The following is a 22785-nucleotide window of genomic DNA, read 5'->3' as shown; positions in this document are numbered from 1 at the left end:
CGGAGGCCCGACCCCTACAAGAATTGAGAGAGGTAAGATGCAGCCCCCAAGGCCTTTCCAGCCTCACTCCACCCTCAAGGGCAGTCAAGTGGCCTCCACGAAACCTGGGTTCTCCAATTCCACTTTTAGAATCTGGCTGAAGGCTAAGTGCAGCATTCCAGGCTCTGGCGCCTCCCTTACCCCTCCCTCCCCAGGGCCAGACCTCCAGGACTCAAGCGAGGCCTCCCAGTCATATCAGCAGCACCTCCCGTCACCTCCACCTCCTGGTCTGTCCTGAAGCTTCAGGTCTGTGTGTCTGTGAGGGATGATCTGGTCTCCTCCTCTGTACCATGGCTGGCATGGCCTCAGTGTTTGGGGGGGTTCGTCCTGTGGGGGCCATAGCGCCTCATGGGGGGATGCTAGCAGGGCACCCCACATAGCCAGGGACTTGGCCCAGGAGAAGCTGCTTGTCTCCCAGAAAGGGTCTCCCCCCACCCATCTGCAGCCGGGGTCCTGCTCTGGAGAGCTCGGAATGCCCCCCCCCCCCTTCCTGCCATGTCCATTCACGTGTGTGTCTTGTCCATCTCTCTGCTCCTGTGATACGGGTTGGTCCTCTGTGGTGCTGCATCCGGGGCTGCGGGGTCCCACCATAGGTGAGCAGGGGACTGCAGCGGGGGAGGGCTGGCGACCAGACCCACTTTTGCCCACGGGCATGTAGGGCAGCATGAAGTCCCAGAGAAAGTGCCTACCTGGGCTCCCCAGGAGCTACCGCTGCAGCCTCTGGGGCATCTCTGGAGGGGGATTCTTCCCCGAGCAGCTGAATCCAGAGTGCCCTCAGCCCTAGCCCTCCACTTTCCCCCGGCTGGGCCGCAGTGGGCGCTGGGAGTGGTGGCAACCTGGGCAGCAGGGGGGGCGGTCACAGGATGGGGCAGAGGCGACCAGCCAGGGTGTGGGCAGGGCCCCTCCACATGGGCTCATTGAGTTTGCGCTGGTGTTAGAGGGCGAGGGTGGGGGGCTGGGGCCCGGAGTGGGGTCCTCGTGGTCCCCAGGTGGGCCAAGGGGGAAGCAGTAGAGAAATGAACCCACTCTGAGGGCCAGGCATGGGTGTTCTTTTCTATGTTGTTCACATTTTCTCTCTCTCTCTCTCTCCCTCCACTAATCATGTTTCTCTCTCTCTCCTCGTTTTGTTGCATGACTTGTGCCAGTTCTCGTGATTATACTCTGCTCGTGTCTCTCACAGACTGTCCCCAGTTAGCCTGGGACTTTTTCCCTGAGCCCCAGCTGGGCAGACCCCTCGGGGCTAAACCCAAGGAAATGCCCAGCAGCCCCCACCCTGCCCCAGCCCGGCGTGCGCCCCCGGCGCCCGCTGCTGGTGTGAACAGTAAGTACATCGGCCGTGCCGGACAGCAGGGCAGAAAAGCCGGCCCGCTGGCTGAGGGCCCGGACAGCGGTTCTCCTTGCTCCAAAGTTTAAAAAAAAATGACCCTCTTGCGGATGCTCATTTATTTCAGTCCATTTCAAAGCCTGGAAACCATCTCCGTGAGACGCTGCCCATGCTGCCATTTCATCATCACAGGCCGGCGGGTCTAGTGGGGATGGAGGGGCCCGGGGCCAGTGGGGGCAGGGCTCTCAGCCTTCTGGGGAGCAGGTGGGAACCAAGGCTTCTGGTGGCCATCTCATGCAAAGGACGGGGGGGGGGGGCAGCAGGGTGAGCTGGCACCTCTGGTCTTTTTCAGAGGTTCTCCAGGTTTAGAGAGTTGGCCCCTCCTTGTCGCCTCTCTTCCAGAACCCCCTCTGGAGTTGGGGAGGGAGAATGCTCCCAGTTTCTGAGTACACCCCAAACCACAGATAGGGAAGCTGGAGGCTTCACAGGGCAAGATCTAAACACACCTTCCCCTCAAAGGTCAGCATGGTTGAGGGAAGAAGCAGGCCCCAGGGGTGTCCCGGAGCCCCTCCAGGGAGAGAAAGGTGCCCAGCTCACACCCACCTGGGATGCCTAATGGCTGCCCCTGCCCCTGCGGGGAAAACCATCCCGACTTTGGGCCCCTTAAAGGCCACGGGAGCTTGATTCTCCAGGGGCACAGCACTGAGGAGCAGAGCCGGAGGGTGGGGGCTCAGCACAGGGCCAAGGGAGGGGGTCTCAGGCTTTACCAGCCACCTTTGACCCGCCCCTGGGCAAGAACTACCCTCTGCAGATGTCTCCACTGACAGAGAGATGATGGCCAACAGAGAGACAGCGAGTCCTGGCTCCTCTCCCAGATGGCGATGCTGCCGGGGAAGGGTTCGCTGTCTTCCCCTGGAGGACAATTTGTGCAGGGTACTGTGGGCCCCACCTCCACATCCTCATCCACTCTCTCCTCCCTGAGACTTCCCTTCTTTCTCCCGCTGTCTTCCTCCCTCAGCCCCTCCCTTGGGAGGGAAGACAGGGGCCAGCCAGAATGGGGGGCAGGCCGGGGCTTGTCTGCGCGCACACGTATGTGCCCACAGACACTCCCCAAGTGCTAGGCAGCTCCCAGACCCCAGAGAGGCCCCAGTCACGTGGTGTCAGAGTTACCTTGGTAACTGGCCTTTCTGGTTCAGAATAAATCGGGGAGCGAAGCCCCTGGGATTTGTCAAGAAACGCACTGTACGTGAAATGCTTTGCCATCTTGTACGACAGACCTTTTTTTTAAGTTCCAAAATTATGATGGGATTTTTTTTTTTTTTTTTGGATTTGCTTTACGAATAAACCTGATTGGTCCATTTCTCTTTTGACTGACTGCCTCTTTGTAGTGACATGATGTGCACACGGGCCGTGATCCCACCCGTGGGCACGCTGAGTGTGTGCACACGGAGAAGGATCACTTGTGCGTGTAGTTACATGATGTGAACAGGGCCACGGAGGGTCCCCTCTTTAGTCTTTCAGAGAAGCCTCCCCTCGTGTTCACACCCATGTTGGTGTCGTCTTCCCCTGAGGTTCGCTCACCCCAGATGAAGTCTTTGAGGAAGCCCACCGTGGGGACTGACTTGCCCTACCCTGGCCTGGAAGATTCTGCCTTGAGGGTAGAGAGCGTGGGGTAGGCTCAGTCCCCAAGAGGGATGGGCGGGACCTGTGGCCGCACGAGCTACCTCTGCCAGCTCCAGAGGCTTCCACAGCTCTGCTTCTGGACTTGGGAGAGGGAGAGCTCTTGTTCTGGCGGTGCTTTGCCTCCCACCAAATGTTTCCTCAAGCCTCTTCCCAGGTTCCTCCTCAGGCTCTCACAGAGGCCAAGACTCCCCTTTACCCACCCGAGTCCATCGCCACTGTTGTCTTTACACGTCCATTTGCTCTGCTTTGCCGGATGCTGCCGTGAGGAGGCAGGGGAATGGGAACCGCTCCCAAATCATGGCCTGCTCTCACTGCCTCATGCATTCATCCCTGTTGTGCCTATGCAAGCTGACCAGGCCCGCTGGGGGCAGAACAAGATGGCAGACTCTGGCATGATCTGTGTGGGGATCATAGCAGACCGAATGGTTGACCTGGATCTGTGTGGGGACAAGAGACTGTGTGGCCAAGCCTGGACTGTGTGTGGGGTGCACGATATAGAGTACCAGGTTGAATCTGGAGGAGACTTGGGTGACCACGAGTAGTCTGGATGGGGGATGGGATGCATGCAGTGTGACCTGGTTGAGTATGGGGACAGGGGAGACTGCATGGCCAGGCCTAGTCTGTATGGGGGTGGGGGCATACAGAGTGACCAAAGTGAGTCTGGGGACAGAGGAGACTGTGTGAGCAGGCCTAGTCTGCATGGGAAGTGGGGCATATACAGTGACCAGGCTGAGTCTGTGAGGACAGAATAGACTGTATGACCAGGACTAGTCTGCTTGGAGGGAGGGGCATGCAGAGTGACCAAGGTGAGTGTGGGGACAGAGGAGACTGTGTGACCAGGCCTAGTCTTTACAGGGGGTGGGGCGTGCAGAGTGACCAGGTTGGATCCATATGGGCCGGGGCAGGATGAGTTATGAGATAGGGGTGTGTGGAGGACAGTGTGAAGCACCTGATGAGTTGGGATCCCGATGGCGGATGGCGTGGAGTTGACAGATGGGGTCTAGATGGGGCTAAGGGAGCCTTGAGGAACAGCTAGATGTGGATGGGTGGCAGCCAGGCTCTGGTCAGCAGGAGAGAGAGGTCTGCAAAGGCCTCCTCTCTGGACTGGAGGTTTTCTGCGTGTCTGTTTGTCTTCTCCCTGAGCTCTGTGTCTGGCCCCCCCACCCATGATGCATCCACACCATCCTGTCTCATCGGCCCTGCCTTGGGCGCTGGGCCAGGCCCCCAGCACCTCACTTGCCGGACCCATCACCAACTCATCTTTTTGCAAACTTTGAGCAAACCCGGGAGTCCCCCCTTCCCTGCACTGTGGGCAGCCCATAGGCTGCCTGAATGAGCCGGGGACCCCCAGCCACCTGCCTCCCTCCATGGCCCACTCACTCTTCTGTCCTCAGGGACAGGCTGCCCTTTGCCAATGCCCCACCTCTGGCCTGTCCCCCTCCCCCACTAAACAGTTTTCAGTGTCTCAATAGCTTCTGCTTATATGTTTGAAGATTCCAAACTGAATGGGGAGGTGGCGAAGGCCGCGCTGGCGAACGAAGACTGCCCCCACATAGACCAGGCCCTCACTCCTGATGAGGGCTTGCCCTTTACTCGCTCGGGCACCCGCGAGAGATACGGACCCTGCTTCCTCTTATCAACCGGGGAGTACGCGTGCCCACCTGGTGGAGGAATGAGAAAGGGTATGTAGAGGAGGCGGGGGCACTCTGCATCAGCTGGGCCGCCTCGCGCTCCTGCAGATGGGCGGGTGGGGCGGCGGGCGAGGGGTGCTGAGGGGCAGGCAGGCACGCTGAGGGGGGGGCAAGGAGCAGAAGGAGCCCCCTCCCCTCCCAGGGTTGGCCCTTGGAGGTCTGAGTCCCTTTCTCCCAAGTAGGATGTCAGGCTGCCAGAGAATCTGAGGTCCCGGAAGCTGTGGGTCGGGCCTGAGCTGAGGGGAAAGGAAGGGACTCCGGGATGGGCTGGCTGGCTACGGGGCTGTGACCCTAAGGCAGGGGGTTACCCGGGGACGTGGGAGGAGCCTTGACTCCTCCAGGCCACTCTGGCAGATGGCAGGTGAGACCAAGAAAGCAAGGTCATCTCCCCTGTCCCTTGGTTGAGGAGGGCAACGGGGTGGGCCTGGCCTGGCCAGGACCCTGGGGGCTTAGCCAGCCAAGATGCATGTTCTGGAAGAGCACCATTTTAAAAGAATCTGTAGGCCAGTGGGAAGGGACTACAGGTGAAGAGAGGTGGCTTCAGGGCTTGGGGGTGAGGCCAATGTCGTTGCAGAGGTAAGATGTGTGCTAGTCAGAATATTGCTAGTGACAGGTAGAGAACTCGCCAAGAGAAGGTTAAGCACGACCCTGTGCAGCACCTTCTGTCCCTGGTCACCGCCCCGGGTGTGGTCAGCGCCCCCTTGTGGTTGGTGAAGGCTGAGCCCCATAGTGGCCTCTGTTCAAGGTCTCCCTCCTTGTATCAGACCCCTATCTTAGGCTGACGTCCTGAGGAAAAGATTTTCTACTAGGGCTTGAGCATGGGCTGGAGAGAAGCTTGGGGCGGGGGCCCCGAGCTCCCTAGCCCCAGGCTTCAGGCATTGGCCTGGAAGGTGGAGGAAGCCATCCTTGACATATCGGACTGGCTGGGCAACTCATGCATGTCTGGGAGTGCCTCACGTGCTCACACGGGGTGCATGCTGACCGGAGTGAGCAGGTTGGGCCGGAGGGATAGTTGGTGTTTTAGAGCAATAGCTGGTGTAGACTGTGGCCATTCACAACTGCTCCAGTATTTGAAGTGGCTCAACAATACACAGGAGAAAACACAGAACTCCAAGTAAAGGGCAAACCCAAACCCAGAAGAGGAGAGGCGGCCCACGCGGAGATGGGGAAGTCCTTCTGGTCACTGGTGCTTAGTGTGCCCACCTGATCCAGGCTGGTCCCTGCTTCCTTGCCCTGCCTGGAGGTCCCTCGGACCCCAGTGCGGCATACGCTGCCCGCATGGTGCTGCATGGTGGAGGGCTGCGGGCCTGGGGTGGGCCCATCCTTGGCACCTTCCATGGACAGGCCTGGGGCAGGGGCAGCCTGGGGGAGTGGAGGGGAAAGCAGGTAGACTTCGTGGCTGTCCTTCATCTTCAATATTGGATTAATCTGTGGGGCCTAAAAGACCAGACAGGAGAGGCTCTTTACCATGCTTCCAAAAGCCCAGGGAGTGTGGGACAGAAGAAGCCCCATGTCCCTGTAGCGGCCAAGGGGGCTCAGCGGCAACCACTGTCCACAGGTGGTACCTGCTCCCCAATCCCAAAGGGGTGTGGGGACCAGAGTCTTTGGGAGGCACCAAGGGTGAAGTGCCCCCGCCCGCATCCACTCGGCCCTGCTCTCATGGAGTCATGACAGCGCCGAGGACTTGCTTTTCGCAGGATAATTCCAGTGCATAAGCCACATGCAGAGTAGGAGAGTTAGGGCCTCAACCCGGTCCCCAGGAGGGAGAAAGAGAGGCGTGCTGGGCCGGCTCACTGCATGGGAAAACCACGCCCGCTGGAGAAGAATCTGCCTGCCTCTGCATGCGGCTGTTCTGTCTTTCCTCTTCCTTCCTTAAAAACTAAGTACCAAGCGGGATGGGAAAGCCGAGAAGAGAAGCTCAAGTGTTAATTGTATTCTTTACATACAGATCTTTGCAAAGAAAGCCCTGTCATTGCTAAGTATATGCCGACAGAGGCTGTGAGAGTGACTTGACCAGGCGGCTTGGCCGAGGACACTGGTGGCTATTAAGCATCTGGGTGGACCAGCAGCCCCTCCTCACCCTCGGACAGAGTAAATTCACGCCATGCAGGTTTGCCGGACGAGTCCGAGTGGCCCAGGTCTTGTACTAGGACGGACGTAGCTTTTTCTACGGCCAAATGGTAACTGACCGTAGAGGATTTCTTTTCCTTCTTTTCATTTTTTTTTTTTAATTTAATTTAATTTGGGGAGGTGGGTGGCGGTGTTCCTTAGCATGACTTGCATGAAGTTAAACAGAAAACCCAGCAAACCAAACCCACCAACCCCCTGCAACTGTAATGATTACCCTAAACAACAACAACAACAACAACAAGAAAAAGGAAAAAGTCCTCTATTTTCTTTCAAAGCTCTTTACTTTTACACACGTTGTTGGAGCCAGACTGTAACGGCGTTCGGTAGAAACCTGTACATTTCTGGGGGTGGGGGGAGGGGTGGGGATGGGGAATGGATGGCTTCCCTTTTTGTACACGAGATCGAGAGTCAAGGTTCCAAAAAGGGCAATCGGTCAGTCATCGGTCATATTGACCTCACCTTCATAGTTCATTTCTCACGTGGAAACTGAGAACTTTGCTCCAAATAGAATCGTGGAAACGCGCACTGCTGCTTTCTTCCCTCTCTGTCTGGCATGCTTGTGACCCAGCGGACATCTTCCCAAGATCCTTGACAGCGGCTAGTCTAGGTCGATTCTATCATCTTCTCGGTGTGTAGATCCAGTGTGACCAGCTTTCATAACAAATTGTTCGTAGTAAATAATCAACACCGTATGGATTTTCCAAGTGTTACTTTAGAGCACCAAAAGATCAGGACCACGGGAGGGGTGGCCCTCCTCCACCTTTATTAAGGCACAACCTGGCATTGTATGCAATTTAGTACTTCAGAGTAAAAAACTGCATGCCCAATGTTATGCAAAGCGATTCTAGCATGAAATAAATTTTGTATCATGGTTTCTGTATAGTCTAAAGCAGATTTGTTTTCCTGAAGCAATCGGAGGTTTGCAGAGATCCACTTCTGCATCTTGAATAAATATAGTATTTTCCCAACAGAAACAGAGGACAGTAGCTTGGCTTTGGTCTGATTCTAAAATTAGTGGTGGGGTGGGGGGTGGGGAAGGATGATATTTTTGAAAAACACATGCTTGAGTTGAAAAAAAAAATGCAACATCTCGAGCTTTCACTGCAGCTCGAAACATTTCCTGGAAAGAGCAATGCTGCTTTAGCTCAACACCCTCCCCTCCTTGGGCTCTGGCCCTCAATAATAAAAAGCTGACTTTTGAGACGAAGCACAGATTTGGGTTTTTATTGCCTTGGGCTGTGTTGCGATTCGGTTCTGCATGTGATCGGGCCTGCTGTGGCTGGGCTGGGCTAGGGTAAACCAGAACCCTCACTCTTCTGGTCTTGAGCACATAGCCAAGGTGCTGGCTGTCCTCCCACTGGGGAAAAAAAACAGGCCTAAGGAAGAAGTTTCCTCACTCTGGGCCCCCCTCTGCAGATCCCGTTGGGTCTGGGGATAGAGGCAGCTCTCAGAAGGGATGGGGCATAGAAGGGCCTGACCCTAAAACGAGCACGTACTCTTTTTTTTTTTTTTTCACAAATAGTTTATTGTCAAGTTGGTTTCCATATAATGAGCACATTCTTTCGAGGGTTCACTGACATGGAAACTTCTGTGTAGTCACGCCCTTTTGATGACTCCTTGAATCTGGCCATGTCAGAGCTCCCAGCCCCTGTGCAGACCTTAGTCACCTCCCTCCTAGGGCCATTCTGGAATCTGATAGCGGCGGGGGCAAGGGGGCTGACAGGTCTGGGTGCCCTCCCCAGCTGCACCCTGCTGGCTTAGCTGGTCGGACCACAGCAGGCATCCCTCTCAGTCTGGAGGCATCTTGAAGGGGAGGAGCCCTCCTTCAGGGGCCTTGATTTGTGAGGGTTATTCACTTGGTTTCTCATGGGGGATAGAGTGGGGACTGGGGTTCCAATTCTCTTCTTATCCATTGGAGAATCCAGGAATGTACAGGTGGGAAAGTATAATGACCATGGTAGTCAACCTCTGAGCCTTTTATAGATGAGAAGCTGAGGTCTACAGAGGAGAATGATCTTCCCAGGGCCACAAACAAGTGGCATCATTTCAGTTCCCTTGATGCCCTCAGCAGGGCCTGAGTCAGTCATCAGATGGGCAGGTGGGAGGCTGAAGGTGGATGCTGAATTCTCATCTAACTGTTCCTTGTCCCCTCAAGGCCTTTGCCTCAACTTCCATCCTGTGGTGCCCGGGAACCAAGTGCTGGGGGTTGGTGGAGCAGTGAGTACAGTAAGGCCTCTGTCCAAGGGGTTACGCGGCCATAGAGCTGCCAGATCACACTATGTATGTCACAGCCATTCATAACTATTGGGATGTGGGAGCCAAGCAGCCTCAGCTGCTGCAGGGAAGGTCGGGTTCACTCTACCTGGGATCCAGTTTGGAGGCAGTGCCTCTCTGGTGGACTCGAGTGGACTTAATACAAAGCCATTTACAATGTGGGTTTTCCGGGACACACTAGCTAATGGGGAAAGGGGATTGACATCCACTGAGCGTCTGCTGCGTGGGGGGCAGCTGGGAGACATTGTCTAATGACAGTTCACAGTAATTCACCCTGCCCATTTTAGAGCTAGAAGACAGGTACAGAGAGGTAAAGTAACTGTGCAAAGCTGCACAGCCAATGAAAGATGAAGCCAAGGTTCTAACCCAGGTGGGCTGACTCCAGAGTTTAGGTGAAGCTGTCTCAAGCTAATTGGGGCCGCCTTGGGGCTGGAGCAGAATCAATAGGAACCCTAGTGTGGCTCGTCCTGAATCCCAGGACTCTCAGGACCTGGCTTCCTGCCCTCCTTCATGAAGTGTCATGGGTATGATAGGGGACCACTTCACAGGCTACTCAAACCCTCTACACACACATCGGGCCACCTCACTCTCCAGCCTGAACACCTGTTGCCCTAGGAAGGAACCTGAAGCTCCTTTGATTGGCCAGCATGCTCCCCTGCCTCACCCCCAGCTACCTCTCCTCTTTTCTCTGTGCCTCAGTTGCTCTGTAAGTCTGAGCCTGTAGCAGTCACACACATGCACCTTAGGACCTGGAACTCCCTCCCTCTATGGTCCCACCACTTCCCTGACTAACTTGCCAACTCCCAATTTCCACCTATCACAAGGTCTCTTTCTTTGGAAGAGGCAGGCCCCAGGCCTCATTCACCTTTGCAAGCACAGTCTCATCTAGTTGGGTCTGATGGTCTACTGGGACCGAAGGTGGCGGGGGTATCAAGGGAAGAGGGCGTGCCTGTGACCAGGAGGGGCGAGCGTGTGGTAGGTAGGTGAGGACGTAAACACCCCACTGACACCGGGTTTGTGGTGACCACACACAATCACTCCAGAGGCCAGGCCCAAGAGCTGTGAGCACACAATGGAGCTCACTCTCCTCTTCTTTTTCCTTCTCCCTTCCCGCAGAGAGGAATACAAAGGCCAATCTACTTAGTCTATCAGAAAAAAGTGATTAAAAAAAATGAGTGGGTATTTACTAAAGTTGGCTCCTATGGCTCATTAGCTAACCAGGTGGAGGATACTGACAATAACCCTCAACTGGCCCTAACCAGCACAGCACAGTTATCGCACACTTGTAAGAGAGAAACACAGTGGACAGGTGGATGTGAGGGGTCATGACCCCCTCATTTAACCTCCCACCCCCTGGTGGCTCTGAGTGTGTACACACCAGTTCATTAACATTTACTGTATCTGGGCCCATCCTTGGTGAAGGGTTCCAGAACTGACCAAGACCTGGTCACTTGGGATCAACTCGGGATCAGGAAGGGCTTGGGATCTCTTTGGAATGAGGGGCTTGGACATCTACAAGTCTGAGGATGACCATAGGAATCAAAGTGTCCAGAAAGAAATCTGGGCGACCCTGTCGACAGCCCCTTGAGCTTTCAGGCACTCATCAGATCCAGTGAATGGACCTAGGAAAGCCTGCCTGCTGCTGTGGGAAGGGCAGAATGGAGGGACTCCAGGTGACGGGACTATCTGTGGTCGCATCTAGTGCCGGGAGCCATTCGCTCTTCCATGTGTGGATTATCTGTGTCCTGCAGGCCTGCAAGAAGGGTCTGAGTCAGGTTCTGAGCCAGAGTCTGAGGCTTAGGGCTGAAGCACCCCTGACCTTGTTTCAGGCTGGGAAGGAGCCCCAAGACACTTCTTTCTTGTGCCCACAAGGCGGCCTCGGGAGGGACACTAGGGCTCAGCAGTAGAAGACTTGGGACTGGGGTTCCTTCCACAGAAGTTGAGGGAGTCAGGAGGGAACTCTGTACTGCCACGCTGTGTGCGCATGTGTGTCGGCTCCTTGTGAGTAGAAAGCCTGTCTGGGAAGTATGGGCCTGAGTACTCTCCGGCATGGGACTGCTTTCTGGACTGTGTGTAGGACAGCTCGGGGGCGGGGTGGGGGGTGGGGGGGGTGCGGACAGCCAATAACTATGGGCTTGCTCCAGTTTGGGTCATCTCGGGGCCATCCAATTGCTCTGTCTCTGAGGGCATGGGGACCTTGGCAAGACCAGCTCAGAGTGCAGAGATGTTCTTCTTCCCACTGCAGAATGAGAATGATTAGAGGCTGTTGTAGCCTCTGCTGGTTCTAGGAGGTGGGGGACCAGGGCCTTTGCTGGCCGGGGCAGTGCTGTTTTTTGGATACAGTATGGGGAGCAGGACTCCATGCACTGGTGTTCAAGGTCAGCCAATGGCTGTGGGTGATGTCTAGGTTCAGGCCTGGGGAGCTCAGGATTGTCCTCATCCCCACTCCATTGAGCTGAACCCACTCTTGGTCCCAGGGTTGAGCCTCATCTCCCGCCTCCCCCGCCACCTGGTATGGCTCAAGTCTTGGGATGGGTCACCTCCCAGTCAGGACACTGAGCCAGGAGTGAGGCGTGGTCCCTTCCCCTTTTTAGGCCTCTGTTTCTCACATGAATAATGAAATGTTGGACAAGACCAAGGTTCAAAACTTTCTCAAGGACCCCTTGTCAAGTGAAATCTTATGTGGAGCCCAGTATATAATATAAATTAAAATAAAGCTGCTGTGAATGAGGTGGAGGGTGAGGGCCCAGATCTCTGTCAACATGGCTTCCCTTCACCCATAGACCGCCAAGTGGCCACTGAATTCTCAGGAGGCTTCTAGGGCTCTAACAAATGCACACTGAAGGCCACTAGGCTAGAAGGTCAGTACAGGTCCTCCAGCTCTGATACCTTGGGATTTTGTAACTTCCTAAAGCCACCATAGTCTAGCCAATTGTCTCCTGAGTCCCAAAGGAAAGATGGTGTGGGATGGGCCACAGACCACTAGCTAACTGGTGACACTGCCACACAGTCCCTCAGGGAAAGCTGTTTCCTGAGGCAACAGAGAGAAAGGTGCTATGTCCCCCGGAGCCACAGCTGCCCCGGGGAGGCCTGGGGCCTGCGGTCTAGCCTGGACCGCATTTTACCTCCTCCCCCTTCTGTAGAGGCAAGGAGGGCCAAGGGGCAGATGTCAGGGGTCAGGGTCCGAGTCCCCTTCCCATGCTGTGGCCTGTCCCTCACCCAAAACTACACAGCTTGGCAATTAGTCATTAGTCACACAGGCCAGCTGCAGAGTGCCTCCTGGCTCGGATGAGGACCCCCGCCCTCTGAGATGGTTCTAGATCCCCTGGTCTGTTCCAGGGTCTCCTCTGTTGGGTCTTCCCAGGAGTCCTGCCTCTTCTTCCACTTACTCATCTTCACTTCCTTCCCTAACCCCCTCCCCCCCCCAATCCAGAGCCTTCTCCTTTCTAGTCACCAAGATAAGAACTCCTTCCTGTCCGAGCATCCACCTGCAAACGAATCCTTGGGTCAGCAAACTACTGCTCCAGGCGCTGAGAACAAACCCAGGAGCGGCCTGTGGCTGCTCGAAGCATGGCCGGGGAGCCCTTTCTCTTGCAGAATCGAAGGCTGTTGGACCAAAATAACCACTGGGGACAGGGCTGGGTATTCTGTCCCCACCAGGTAAAGACAGGCTGGAGTTGCTGTTTTCTAGGGCCTTTGGGGATTCCGGTTTAAATGTCGCCTAGAGGCCAGACTCCCCATCCATGCAACCATCTGAGGTTCTTGTTATTGCCCCCGGGCGGGGGGGGGGTCCCTATTCCCATCTCTTGGGCAGGAAGGATGCCTGTCTCCGTGAAGCCCAGACACCGGGCAGGCCGCCTCCCATCATCCCAGCCTGTGGTCAGCCCCCCTTCTCAGGCCAACCCCACAGCCTGACCAAGCAATTCGCTGGGAACACTTTGGGTAGGAAACATCACTTTATTAAAGGGCCTCTGTCACAAGACCCCCACTTCTGGACCTGTCAGGCTTTGGGTACAAGATGCTGGTTGTCTTTCCTTCCTTCTCTCTCTGTCCATGGCTTCTTGGGATTCAGCATTCTCAGTGGCATCTGGGGAAGGGCCAGTGACCTTGGGGTGCTGGCCCAATGCAGGGAGGGCTGGCAGCTGGCAGAGGGCCAGGGAGTGGCCAGCCCCACAGCCCACAAGGAGTCCCGGTGACGACTGCAGAGACGGCACCGGCTTTGGGTCCCAGATGTTGGCTTCAGAGCCGTCCCCGCACATGCCATGCTCATTCCAGCCCCAAGAGTAGCACGTCCCTCCTGTGGAAGAGAGAAGACTGCTGTAGAAGTGGCTTTGAGAACGGGGCTCAAACACTCATCCTGGGGACACACAGGGTGTCCTAAACCCCGGATTCCATGTGATGAGACCAAAGCTCAACCACACTTGGTGGCATCCTCTGCTTCCACCCTGCCCTCCCGAGCCTTTCCGGTGTTTCCCACTCCCACCATTCCACAGCTGTCCCTGTCCCAAACCTGGCCTTCCACCTTCCCTCACTGTAACCTCCCCTCCCCCCAATAATCCAAGACCTGCCGACTCTGCCTCCAGATATAGCTCAAATCCTTCCGTCTCTCCGTCTCCACTGCCTTCCCCTCATCCTGGCCCCATTCTCCCACACGTTGGGCCATGCCAACAGCCAAGGGACTAACTGGGCCACTCACCATCTGCCCCAATCTTCAGAGAGCGTCTAGATGATCTCTGACAACCGCAGATCTAATCACATCACTCCCCTGCCTAAAAGCCTTGGTGACTTCTGACGCCCTTAAAGGCCTTTCCTTGGCTTGTGGGGCCCTGGGCAACCTGGCTCCTGACNTGCTACTGCTGGGTCATAGGGGAGTTCTGTTGTTAAGTTTTTGAGGTCCTCTTTTTAACCGGCTCTAGACCTCCTCATCTTTTAAATTCAAGTTAAATGTCATTCTGAAGCCAGATTCCCTGGCCACCCAATCCAACTTAGATTCTTGTTATTGCCCTTGGACTTTAGCCCCAAGGAGGCTCTCTCACTTTGTGGTGGCTAGATGACTTGTGTAGTCACGTGCGTACTGTCCCCTCCTCACTAGCCGATCTGCTCTACAGGGAGGGAAGGACCATGTACATTTCGTTCATTGCCATATCTCTAGCCCCGTACACAGGTGGTGCTCAATAAGGGCTTCTTGACAAGATAAGAGATGGAATGAACTCAGTCATACATCCAGAGTGTCCAGGCCGGCATGATGCCCCCACACATCACAGCACCTCTTCCTAGGTTTAGACCCTTTCCTAAGGCCTAAACTCACTCATATTTTTTTGTAGTCATTAAAATTTTTTTGCCCCCCGTTTATAAAAATAATACATCTTCCTGACAAAATATGGAAAATATGGATGAGTGTAAAGGAAAAGCAGATGTTGATCTTGCCACTACTATGAATATTTTAGATAATCTCTTTTAAACCTTTAACTTGTGAAATTTGTAAATATTTATGTATATTTTGTTCTGCTTTTGTCCCTTACCAACACAAATATTTCTCCAAAGAACTGCAAATTATTCAAAAAGTAAATTAAAAATAATGTTTGAAATTTTGAAATAGTTCAATATGCAGAAAGATACAGAAAATAACTTAGCAGAAAGAAACATACTCCATCCAGATTTAGAACATTAGTCGACATTTTGCTGTATCTGCTTCAACCCTTCCCTTTAAAAAAAGAAAATAAATCAATAAGATATAGTCAAAGCCCCACTTCCCATTCTTGCCTTCCAGATATTTCTTCTCCCAGGAAGGAGCCACTATTTTGAAGTTGGTGTTTGTTACTGCTATTATACTTTCTACATATACGTCCTTAAATACCATGTAATATTTTTAATTTGTTTTAAAGATTTATATAAATAGTATTGAAATATCTATCTAACATGTATCTTTATACTCAGCATTGTTTCTGGAAATTTATCTGAGCTGATACAGATCAAGTTCATTTATTTTAACTGTGCTCAGAATCCCCTTATGTAGAAGTCTTATTTTACTTACCCATTCCCCTTCGGAGGGACAGTGCTTTAATGATAATAATTGTTGCTATTTTATTACACAATGTATAATGTACAACATTATGCAATTAATAGTAACAGTGTCGCGATTGTAAGCAGCACTGCCATGAACATCTTTGAGCATGCCTCCCTGTACAGAGTAGCACCAGCGCAGGGCTGGTCCCTAGATGTGTGAGTGGAGGGGGTCACACGTTTAGGTTTAGGTATGGCTAATAGCTGTCCACAGTGACTGCAGTCACTTCCAGTCCCATCAACGATGGATCTGAAGGTTTCCCTCTATATTTGCCTTTATTATTATTTTTTTAATGTTTATTTTTGAGAGACAGAGAGGCAGAGCGTGAGCAGGGGAAGGGCAGAGAGAGAGGGAGACACAGAATCTGAAGCAGGCTCCAGGCTCTGAGCTGTCAGCACAGAGCCTGACGTGGGGCTCGAACTCAAGAACTGCGAGATCCTGTCGGCTGCTTAACTGACTGAGCCACACAGGTGCCCCCTATCTTTGCCTTTAGACTCTTGCTATTCTGATAAGCACAGTGAATGAATCTGCATTTCCCTGACTACTAGTGAGAGTGAGCATCACTTCATTTATAGCCCTGAGTTGCCTCCTCTTACGAATTGCCTCTGTACATTCTTTTCCTATTTTTCTCTTTGGTGGTTTGTCTTTTTCTTATCAATTTGTGAGTTTTCTGGATGTATTCTCTTATTTATATACTTTTTTTGCTATTCTATGTGTTGTGTCTTCTCCCACAAGTCCATGGCATGTCTCTTCACTTTGCTTATGGTATCTTTTGTTAAACACATTTCTTTAAAATGACTGCCTAATTGTCCATTATGGGGATTCAACAATTTCCTTAACCTGTATTCTATTATCAGATATGCAGGTTGTTTCGAATTTTTCATTATTTTGAATAGCTTGAATAATATTCCTGTGCACATCTTTGCACGTGAATCTTTTTCTATCTACTTGCATCCTCGAATTAGATTCTTAGAATGGGAATTCCTGGTCAACTGGTACGGACATTTTTGAGATTCCTGAGTATTGTTTTTAATGCTTTCACAATATTTTTCAGAAAGGCCAACTGAATACAACTATGGCGATCTGTGGAAGTTTCCATTTTACTCCAGCATTGCCAATATTTAGTACTTATTATGCTGTTGCAAAATCTTTTCTAATTTGAAGACACACACACACAAAAAAACCTTTTTTTTGGTACATTATTGCCATCAAAACTGAAAAATAAGGGGCGCCAGGGTGGCTCAGTTGGTTAAGTGGGTGGTTCAGTTGGTCTGACTTTGGCTCAGGTCATGATCTCACGGTTCGTGGGTGTGAGCCCCTTGTTGGGCTCTGTGCTGTCATCTCGGAGCCTGGAGAATCTTTGGATTCTGTGTCTGCATCTCTCTCTGCCACTCCCCCACGTGCACTCTGTCTCTCTCTCTCAAAAATAAATAAAACATTAAAAAATTTTTAAAAAAACAGAAAAATATTTCTTATGTTTCTCAGATATTTGTATTTCCTCTTTCATGTATTGTCTGCTTCATATCTTTTTCCTGTTTAGTACAGGAGGGTTTAAGTGCTGAGATTCAAGAGCTAGATGGTTTGGGTTCAACTCCCAGCTCCCCTATTTATTAGCTGAATGACCTTGGGCAAGTTACTTAATGTCTCTGTGCCTCAGTTCCTTCATCTGTTAAATGATAAAGCTTTATCATAAAGTTGTTTACAAGAGTTAAATGAGTAAGTAGGTATAAAACGGTACTTGCCACATAGTATTTTATAAATATTTGTTACTGTTCTATGTTAAGAGCCTTATTGTTTTAAAGATTTTTATTTTAAGAATATTCTTTCTCTGCCATATCTAGCATAAATGTTTTTTCTTAGTTTGACTTAAAATTTTGTCTTGCATCTTTTGATATAAAACATTACCTTTATGGTTCTTTGTAGTAAAATTCATTGATCTTTTGTAATTTCTTCTACTGCTTCTAAGAACTGAAAGTCCATCCCTATCTGGATGGGAATGTATTCTTTTTGACTTTTCAATGATTTTATTCACTTGTGTATCTTTACATTTCACCCTTTCTCCACGGAAAATCTGTTTCCCAGACCACTCTTTCACAGGGGGAGGCTGGCTGGCCAGGGATTACCCTTCCTTTTCCTCTTCCTTTTCCCTGGTAGGAAGGCCATCACTGGCCAAAAGCTTGGGTTTGGGGAAACACAGATATCTCCCTATTTGGCCGGCGAGCAAGGAAATGCACACAGAGAAGACGGACCCCGGGCCGCAGCTCCTACGGCTACACGGGAGTCTTGGCCAGGCTGGTATGAGGCACGGAGTGGGAGAGTGGAAGAGGCTTGCTACCTTTGGGCCCAGCTCGGCACCTGGTGTGGGCTTTGCGCCCGACCCCGGGGAGTGGCACCAGCTGACGGCCAGCAGGAGTGGGGGTGGGAGGAAGGCAGAGCTGACCTCCCAGCGGGACGCGGCGCAACGGGCAGCTGGCAGGTCCCTCTCCTCCTGCCAAAGGAAACACACTCTGAGGGGCTGGGGTAGCCAGAGGCCTTGAGCCAGGGCTTTCATGCCCACTGGGTCGAGAAGCCTGGCAAAGGGCCAGAAATTGCTTCCCCCCAATACTTTCAAAGAAGCCCACTCCAAGTCAGGTGCTTTAGATTCTTTATCTCATTTAATTCCCACAACCCTGTGAGGCAGCCATGTTTTAGAGATCATTCTCCTTTCATAGAGGAGGAAGCAGAGTCACAAGGAACCAGGCAGTGCTGCTCCAGAATCTGCACTGACTCTGGCATCCTATACCAGGGCTTGCCAAATTTATGCTAAAAAGGCAGATAGTAAATATTTTAGGCTTGAGAGCCTCATTTGGTTTCTGTTGCATATTCTTCCTCATTACTATAACCCTTGAAAGCCATTCTTAGTTCGCAAGGCCGTATGCAACAGGCCATAGCTCAGATCCGGCCCGTGGCACACACTTTCCTGACCCTTGGCACACATATACAACATCCACTATTTACTGTGGACTGTGCTCTGCTGTCCTGGGTCCCACACTACCAAACGGCTGTGCGATAGTGGTACTTCTGTCCCCATCTACATCACAACGTCGCTAGGAGAAGGACTGCATGAGTGGACGTGCCCCGCACAGTGCCTGACACACGGCGACAGCTCACGGCCACGTATGAGGCAGACCACGGGGAGGGGAGGAGAAGGCAAGAAAGGCCATGCCAGTGTCAAATGGCACCGAGGAGAGGGAAGGGCACCAGCACATGAGAAGGCCTAGGGTGGAATGACAAGAAGTTTGGAGTTTCTGAACATTTTAAACAAACTTCCTGTGGAAAAAACCCAGGCTGCTGAACTTTCAAGGTGAAAGATTCGCTGTGCCCTGTACAGAAGGGACTCGCAGCAGAGACCCTCCAGCATTTTGAGTCGGTTTCATATGCAGCCCCCGCCTCCATCCAGGCTCACTTAGGGCCACCTTTTCAGGGGCACAGTGAGGGTGTGAAGACCCCCTGGATTCAGCAAGCTGCTCCTAGGCAGGCCATTCTCATGCAGAAGTGAGGGGAAGGAGAAGAGCCTATGGTAGGCCTCTCCCTAAGCTAACTGGGACGTGGGACACCCAGTTCTCAAAACACCTACGTTATAGGATGACTCTGGCTTTACAGAAGGCTCTCTGCAGGGTGCCTGGCACTTATCAGGTCCTTGAGGAACTGAAACCCACCTGATTGATCCAGACCTACTTTCCTGGCCCTGAGGTACAGGGCTGGGCCTTGGGTGGAGAGCCCATAGTTCCTGAGGGATTCCCTCGCCTCTGAAGAGTTCAGGCCCCCTTATCATGGGGCTCAGTGGCGTTGGCCTCATCCGGGCTGTGACAAGTGATGGGCTTGTGGCCCACCACACTTGCGTCAGCCTAAGAGCCCTGCGGGCAGCGGAACCTAGGGACTGGTGTGGTCCTGGCACAGGCTAGACACAATACACAAATCTGTTCAGGCCTTGTGGCACCTGCCTGAACTTCTTGGCAACCTGGGTCCTTACAGGGCCTTATGGTGCTGGGACTACAGCCCAACACTAGGGAGGGGGATGCATTTCTGCTGGAGGGCCTTGCCTAAGAGGGGCAAACACCTGAGCATGTGTGATGGAGCTAGTGTGGTACAGCTTCATTTCGAACCGTGGAATGAAGACTGTATTTCCCAACCTCTCTTGCAGCTGGGTGTGTGAATGAGAGGTAAGCCAAAATGTTCTGTAATAGCTATAGCGCCCTGCCTTCAAAGACAGCAGGCACGTACCCTTTGCCCTTTCTATCTTCTCACTAGGAATGTGGATGTGGTGGCTGGAGATCTAGCTGCCATCTCACACCACAAGGATGAAGGCTATCACCTCGGGATGTTACTTCCCAATTTCATACAAACGTCACTTAATCTCCACAGCAACCTCCATTTGTGACTCCAGGTGTTATGACTTCCATTTTATAGATGATGTAACAAGGCTCAAAGGGTGAAGTAACTTGTTCATGGTCACGCAGCCATTCTGAGCCAGGACTAGAATCTATGACTCCCAATCTCAGGCTCATTCACTAGTGCCAAACCATGTGCAAATATAGGAACACCACTGAATTGTTAGTGTATGCCAGGCCCTGTGATGAACACTTAGTTCACTGAATCCCCACAACAAGCCTGCAAGGTAAAATCTAACATTATCCCCGTTTTCCAGAGAGATGGCATGAACTATGCAAGGTAAGCAGCAGAACGGGGTTCCAACCTGGGCATAGGGACTCCAGGGCATCTTCTGTTAGGATACTATCCTCTCTAGCAAAAAGGCTGCTTCCCAGGTAATTAGGGAAAAATACAGAGTAGTGGCCGGCCTGTGTGGGGACAAGATCAGCTGCGGGAAGGAAGAGCAGTAGCTGGTGAGAGAAGCACTCTGCAGGGAAGCACAAACCTCACTGAGCTCTTGTGAGCACTGGGGCCCAGGCCCGACAAAGCTGCATGAGGCCCTGCCTCTCCTGCATCTGGTGGGCTGGGAAAGGGAGGGAGGAATGTGGGCAAAAAGTCAGGCAACTAATGGTTCCCCTGCTTGTCTCCTGTCAAAGGCCTCACAAAGACCTAGAGCTTCAGTAGGGGCTGGTCTTCTGCAATTCCAGACAGAGAGAGCCAGGACAGATGAGGTCTGAGTACCCCCACGGAGAAGGCTCTGCATTCAGGAAGCTGGTACACGTCATCGTGGCCGCAGCTGGCCTTGGAGCTGGGCAAATTTGGGAAAAACTTCTGAGTGTCCAGCCACCAAACTCATGTGGATCCCATCCTTTTGGCAATAATTGTGGGGGCGATCCCTAGGGTCCTGCTGTGAGCAAGGAATGGCAAAGGAAGAACCCAGAATTCAGGCCTCTTAGAGTGTTTTGGGTCTAGGTGGTGACTTGAGGAGAGAGAGGAATTCGGGTCCTCACCCTGTCTTGCCTGGACAATTACAGCAGCTCCTCTACCCATTAGGCAGAGGCAGCTGGCCTGGGCGGAGGACTCAGGCTAAGGAACAGCAAGGACTGTCTTCCTGCAGACAACCTCCTGTCTCCTGCCACCAAGGAGACCAAGAACAGGACTGTCGGCTGGCTCTCCATGCCCTCTGTACCCCTTGGCTGCGTCACCCCTCTTTCCCAGAGCTCTGTGCTTGCTTCCTGCAATTCACAGGGGTGCTGTGCTGCTCCCCACATTCACCCAGGCCTTTTACATGGTCATGACCTTGCGCAGACAAGCCCATTTACGTGGTGGCTTTTCTTCTTAGGCCCTGTGCTGGACACAAGACCTAGATGAGGAAAATTCAGTTTCTGCCCTGGGGCTCCCAGCCCACTGGGGAAGACAGCCATGAGAGAGAGGATTACGGGGACCAGTGGCATGTGGGCACGAGGAGCCACGCACAACAGTCTTAACTGCAAAAGACTGGGGTAAGCCCCAAAATATCCATCAATAGAGAAGTGTTTGAAGAAAGCGTGGCTTGACCCCCACTACCCAGCTACTATGCAGCTATTAAAAATAATGAGATCGCTTTCTATGGTCTGACCTCAAGATATCTAAGACATTTCAGAGAGAAAATCAGTTGCAGAACAACACAGAGAGAGGATGATTCAATTTATATGGATCCCCTATATATTTCTATGTGTACAGATCTTGAAGAATACATCCCCAACTGTGAACAATCTCTGAGCAACAGAGGGAGAAATGGAGGGGAAAGGTGACCAAGATTTTGTCATTTGTTCAAATACTTTAAGAAGTAATAACAAAGGATGGTGATTAGAAAAAAAAAACCTATAGCTAACCTGACAATAAATTGTATTTTTAAAAATAACAGTATTTCTAAGGGACAGAGATGGCACAGAGGAGAGGATGGTATGCTCTATTGGGGAGAAGAGATGGGTGTCCCTGAAAATTTCAGAGGTTAATTCTTAGTTGGGTTTTGAAGGATGAGTAGGATGTTCGCCAGTCTTTTTTCTTTTTAAGGTTTATTTAACTTTTTTTAAAAAAAATTCATTTGAGAGTAACAGAGAGAAAGAGACAGACAGACAGACAGACAGAGCACAAGCCAGGAAAGGGCAGAGAAAGGTTGACACACACCTCAAACTCCCAGACCTGAACCAAAGCTGGACGCTTAACCAACTGAGCCACCCAGGCGCCCAGGAGTTTTAAATAGGGGGTACCCAATGAAATTTGCCCACTCTGAGCTGCTTTCGTTGATCCCAGCAGCATCCTGTTTTGCTGCAGAAGTAAATGGCGGCTGTGTGTTGGGCTGGGTCCCACTGGGCTATTAATGTCACTTCTTCTAAGCCTAGTACCCAGAACCCTCTAAGCATACACACCAGACCCCTCCCAGTTCTACAGGTATTTATATTTGCACTTGTCTCACCAGGCTGTGGGCTGGGACGGGAGTTGGGTGCTGAGCTGTACCCACAGTCTTTCTGAGCCCCCTGTTCTGTCTAGAGAGTAGAAATGGGGGGCACACACATAATGCTGAAATTGGGTGCCGTCAACCCCAGTCCTATGCTTGGCTGCTTACCTTTATTCCCTGATCTGTGGCCAGAACTTCCCCCTGGCCATAGGCCTCAGGAACAGAAAGCTGCGAGTCTCTGTCCCCAGTCACACTGCCCGGAAGAGGAGCAGTTCCTCCAGAGAATGGCCATGAGAATGGCTGTGAGGGCGAGGGCCTCACCGGGCCAGGCTGAGGGAAGACACATTGACAGTGCTGGACCCTTTCAATAACTAGTCTACCCATCACTCTTCAGGGCCAGTGATGCCCTGAGGCAGGAGCTGAGACAGCAGCAAAGAGCCATTCCAGAATCAGAAAGTGGAGCTGTGCACCCACAGAATCACTCTAGGGAAGTTTTGGGATTGTGGCCCGAATTGCCTCAGGGAAGGCTGTAAGCGGAAGCAGGCTGGCCTGGGGGCCCTCCAGACCAAGGTCCATGGCAGCGCTGGGAATGCATTGAGCAGGGGAGGTGGGGTGAAGGCTGAAGGCAAAGAGGAGGAGGGCTGGGTGTTTACACGTAAGAAAAGATGAGGGCCTGTGGAAGAAGGATTTAGGAAGATAACGTTCAAAACACAGCCAGAACCAGCCACTT

At 52.3% G+C, this 22785-nt stretch overlaps 2 protein-coding genes across 8 annotated transcripts in view; one reads left to right on the top strand and one right to left on the bottom strand.

The window, feature by feature from the left end:
- KCNC1 (potassium voltage-gated channel subfamily C member 1) overlaps positions 1-8074 on the top strand; it is a 44020-nt gene extending 35946 nt beyond the window's left edge. The window contains exons 3-4 of the mRNA XM_077761119.1: positions 4540-4728; positions 6686-8074. Of these exons, the coding sequence (XP_077617245.1) occupies positions 4540-4728; positions 6686-6750 (254 nt within the window). The 3' untranslated portion in view covers positions 6751-8074. The remainder of the gene's footprint in view (positions 1-4539; positions 4729-6685) is intronic.
- A 5004-nt stretch (positions 8075-13078) lies between these two features.
- Positions 13079-22785, bottom strand: part of SERGEF (secretion regulating guanine nucleotide exchange factor) — a 221225-nt gene continuing 211518 nt past the window's right edge. For 4 of the 7 annotated variants that reach the window (XM_077761115.1, XM_077761116.1, XM_077761117.1 and 1 more), the window contains one exon: positions 13079-13438. In XM_077761115.1, the coding sequence (XP_077617241.1) occupies positions 13116-13438 (323 nt within the window). In that variant the 3' untranslated portion in view covers positions 13079-13115. The remainder of the gene's footprint in view (positions 13439-22785) is intronic. The other 3 variants (XR_013334364.1, XR_013334366.1, XR_013334365.1) reach the window with 1 other exon arrangement.

The sequence above is a fragment of the Crocuta crocuta genome, unplaced genomic scaffold, assembly GCF_008692635.1.
Source record: "Crocuta crocuta isolate KB4526 unplaced genomic scaffold, BGI_CrCroc_1.0 scaffold233, whole genome shotgun sequence".
Lineage (NCBI taxonomy): Eukaryota > Metazoa > Chordata > Mammalia > Carnivora > Hyaenidae > Crocuta > Crocuta crocuta.
This window is presented reverse-complemented; position numbering and strand designations above follow the sequence as displayed.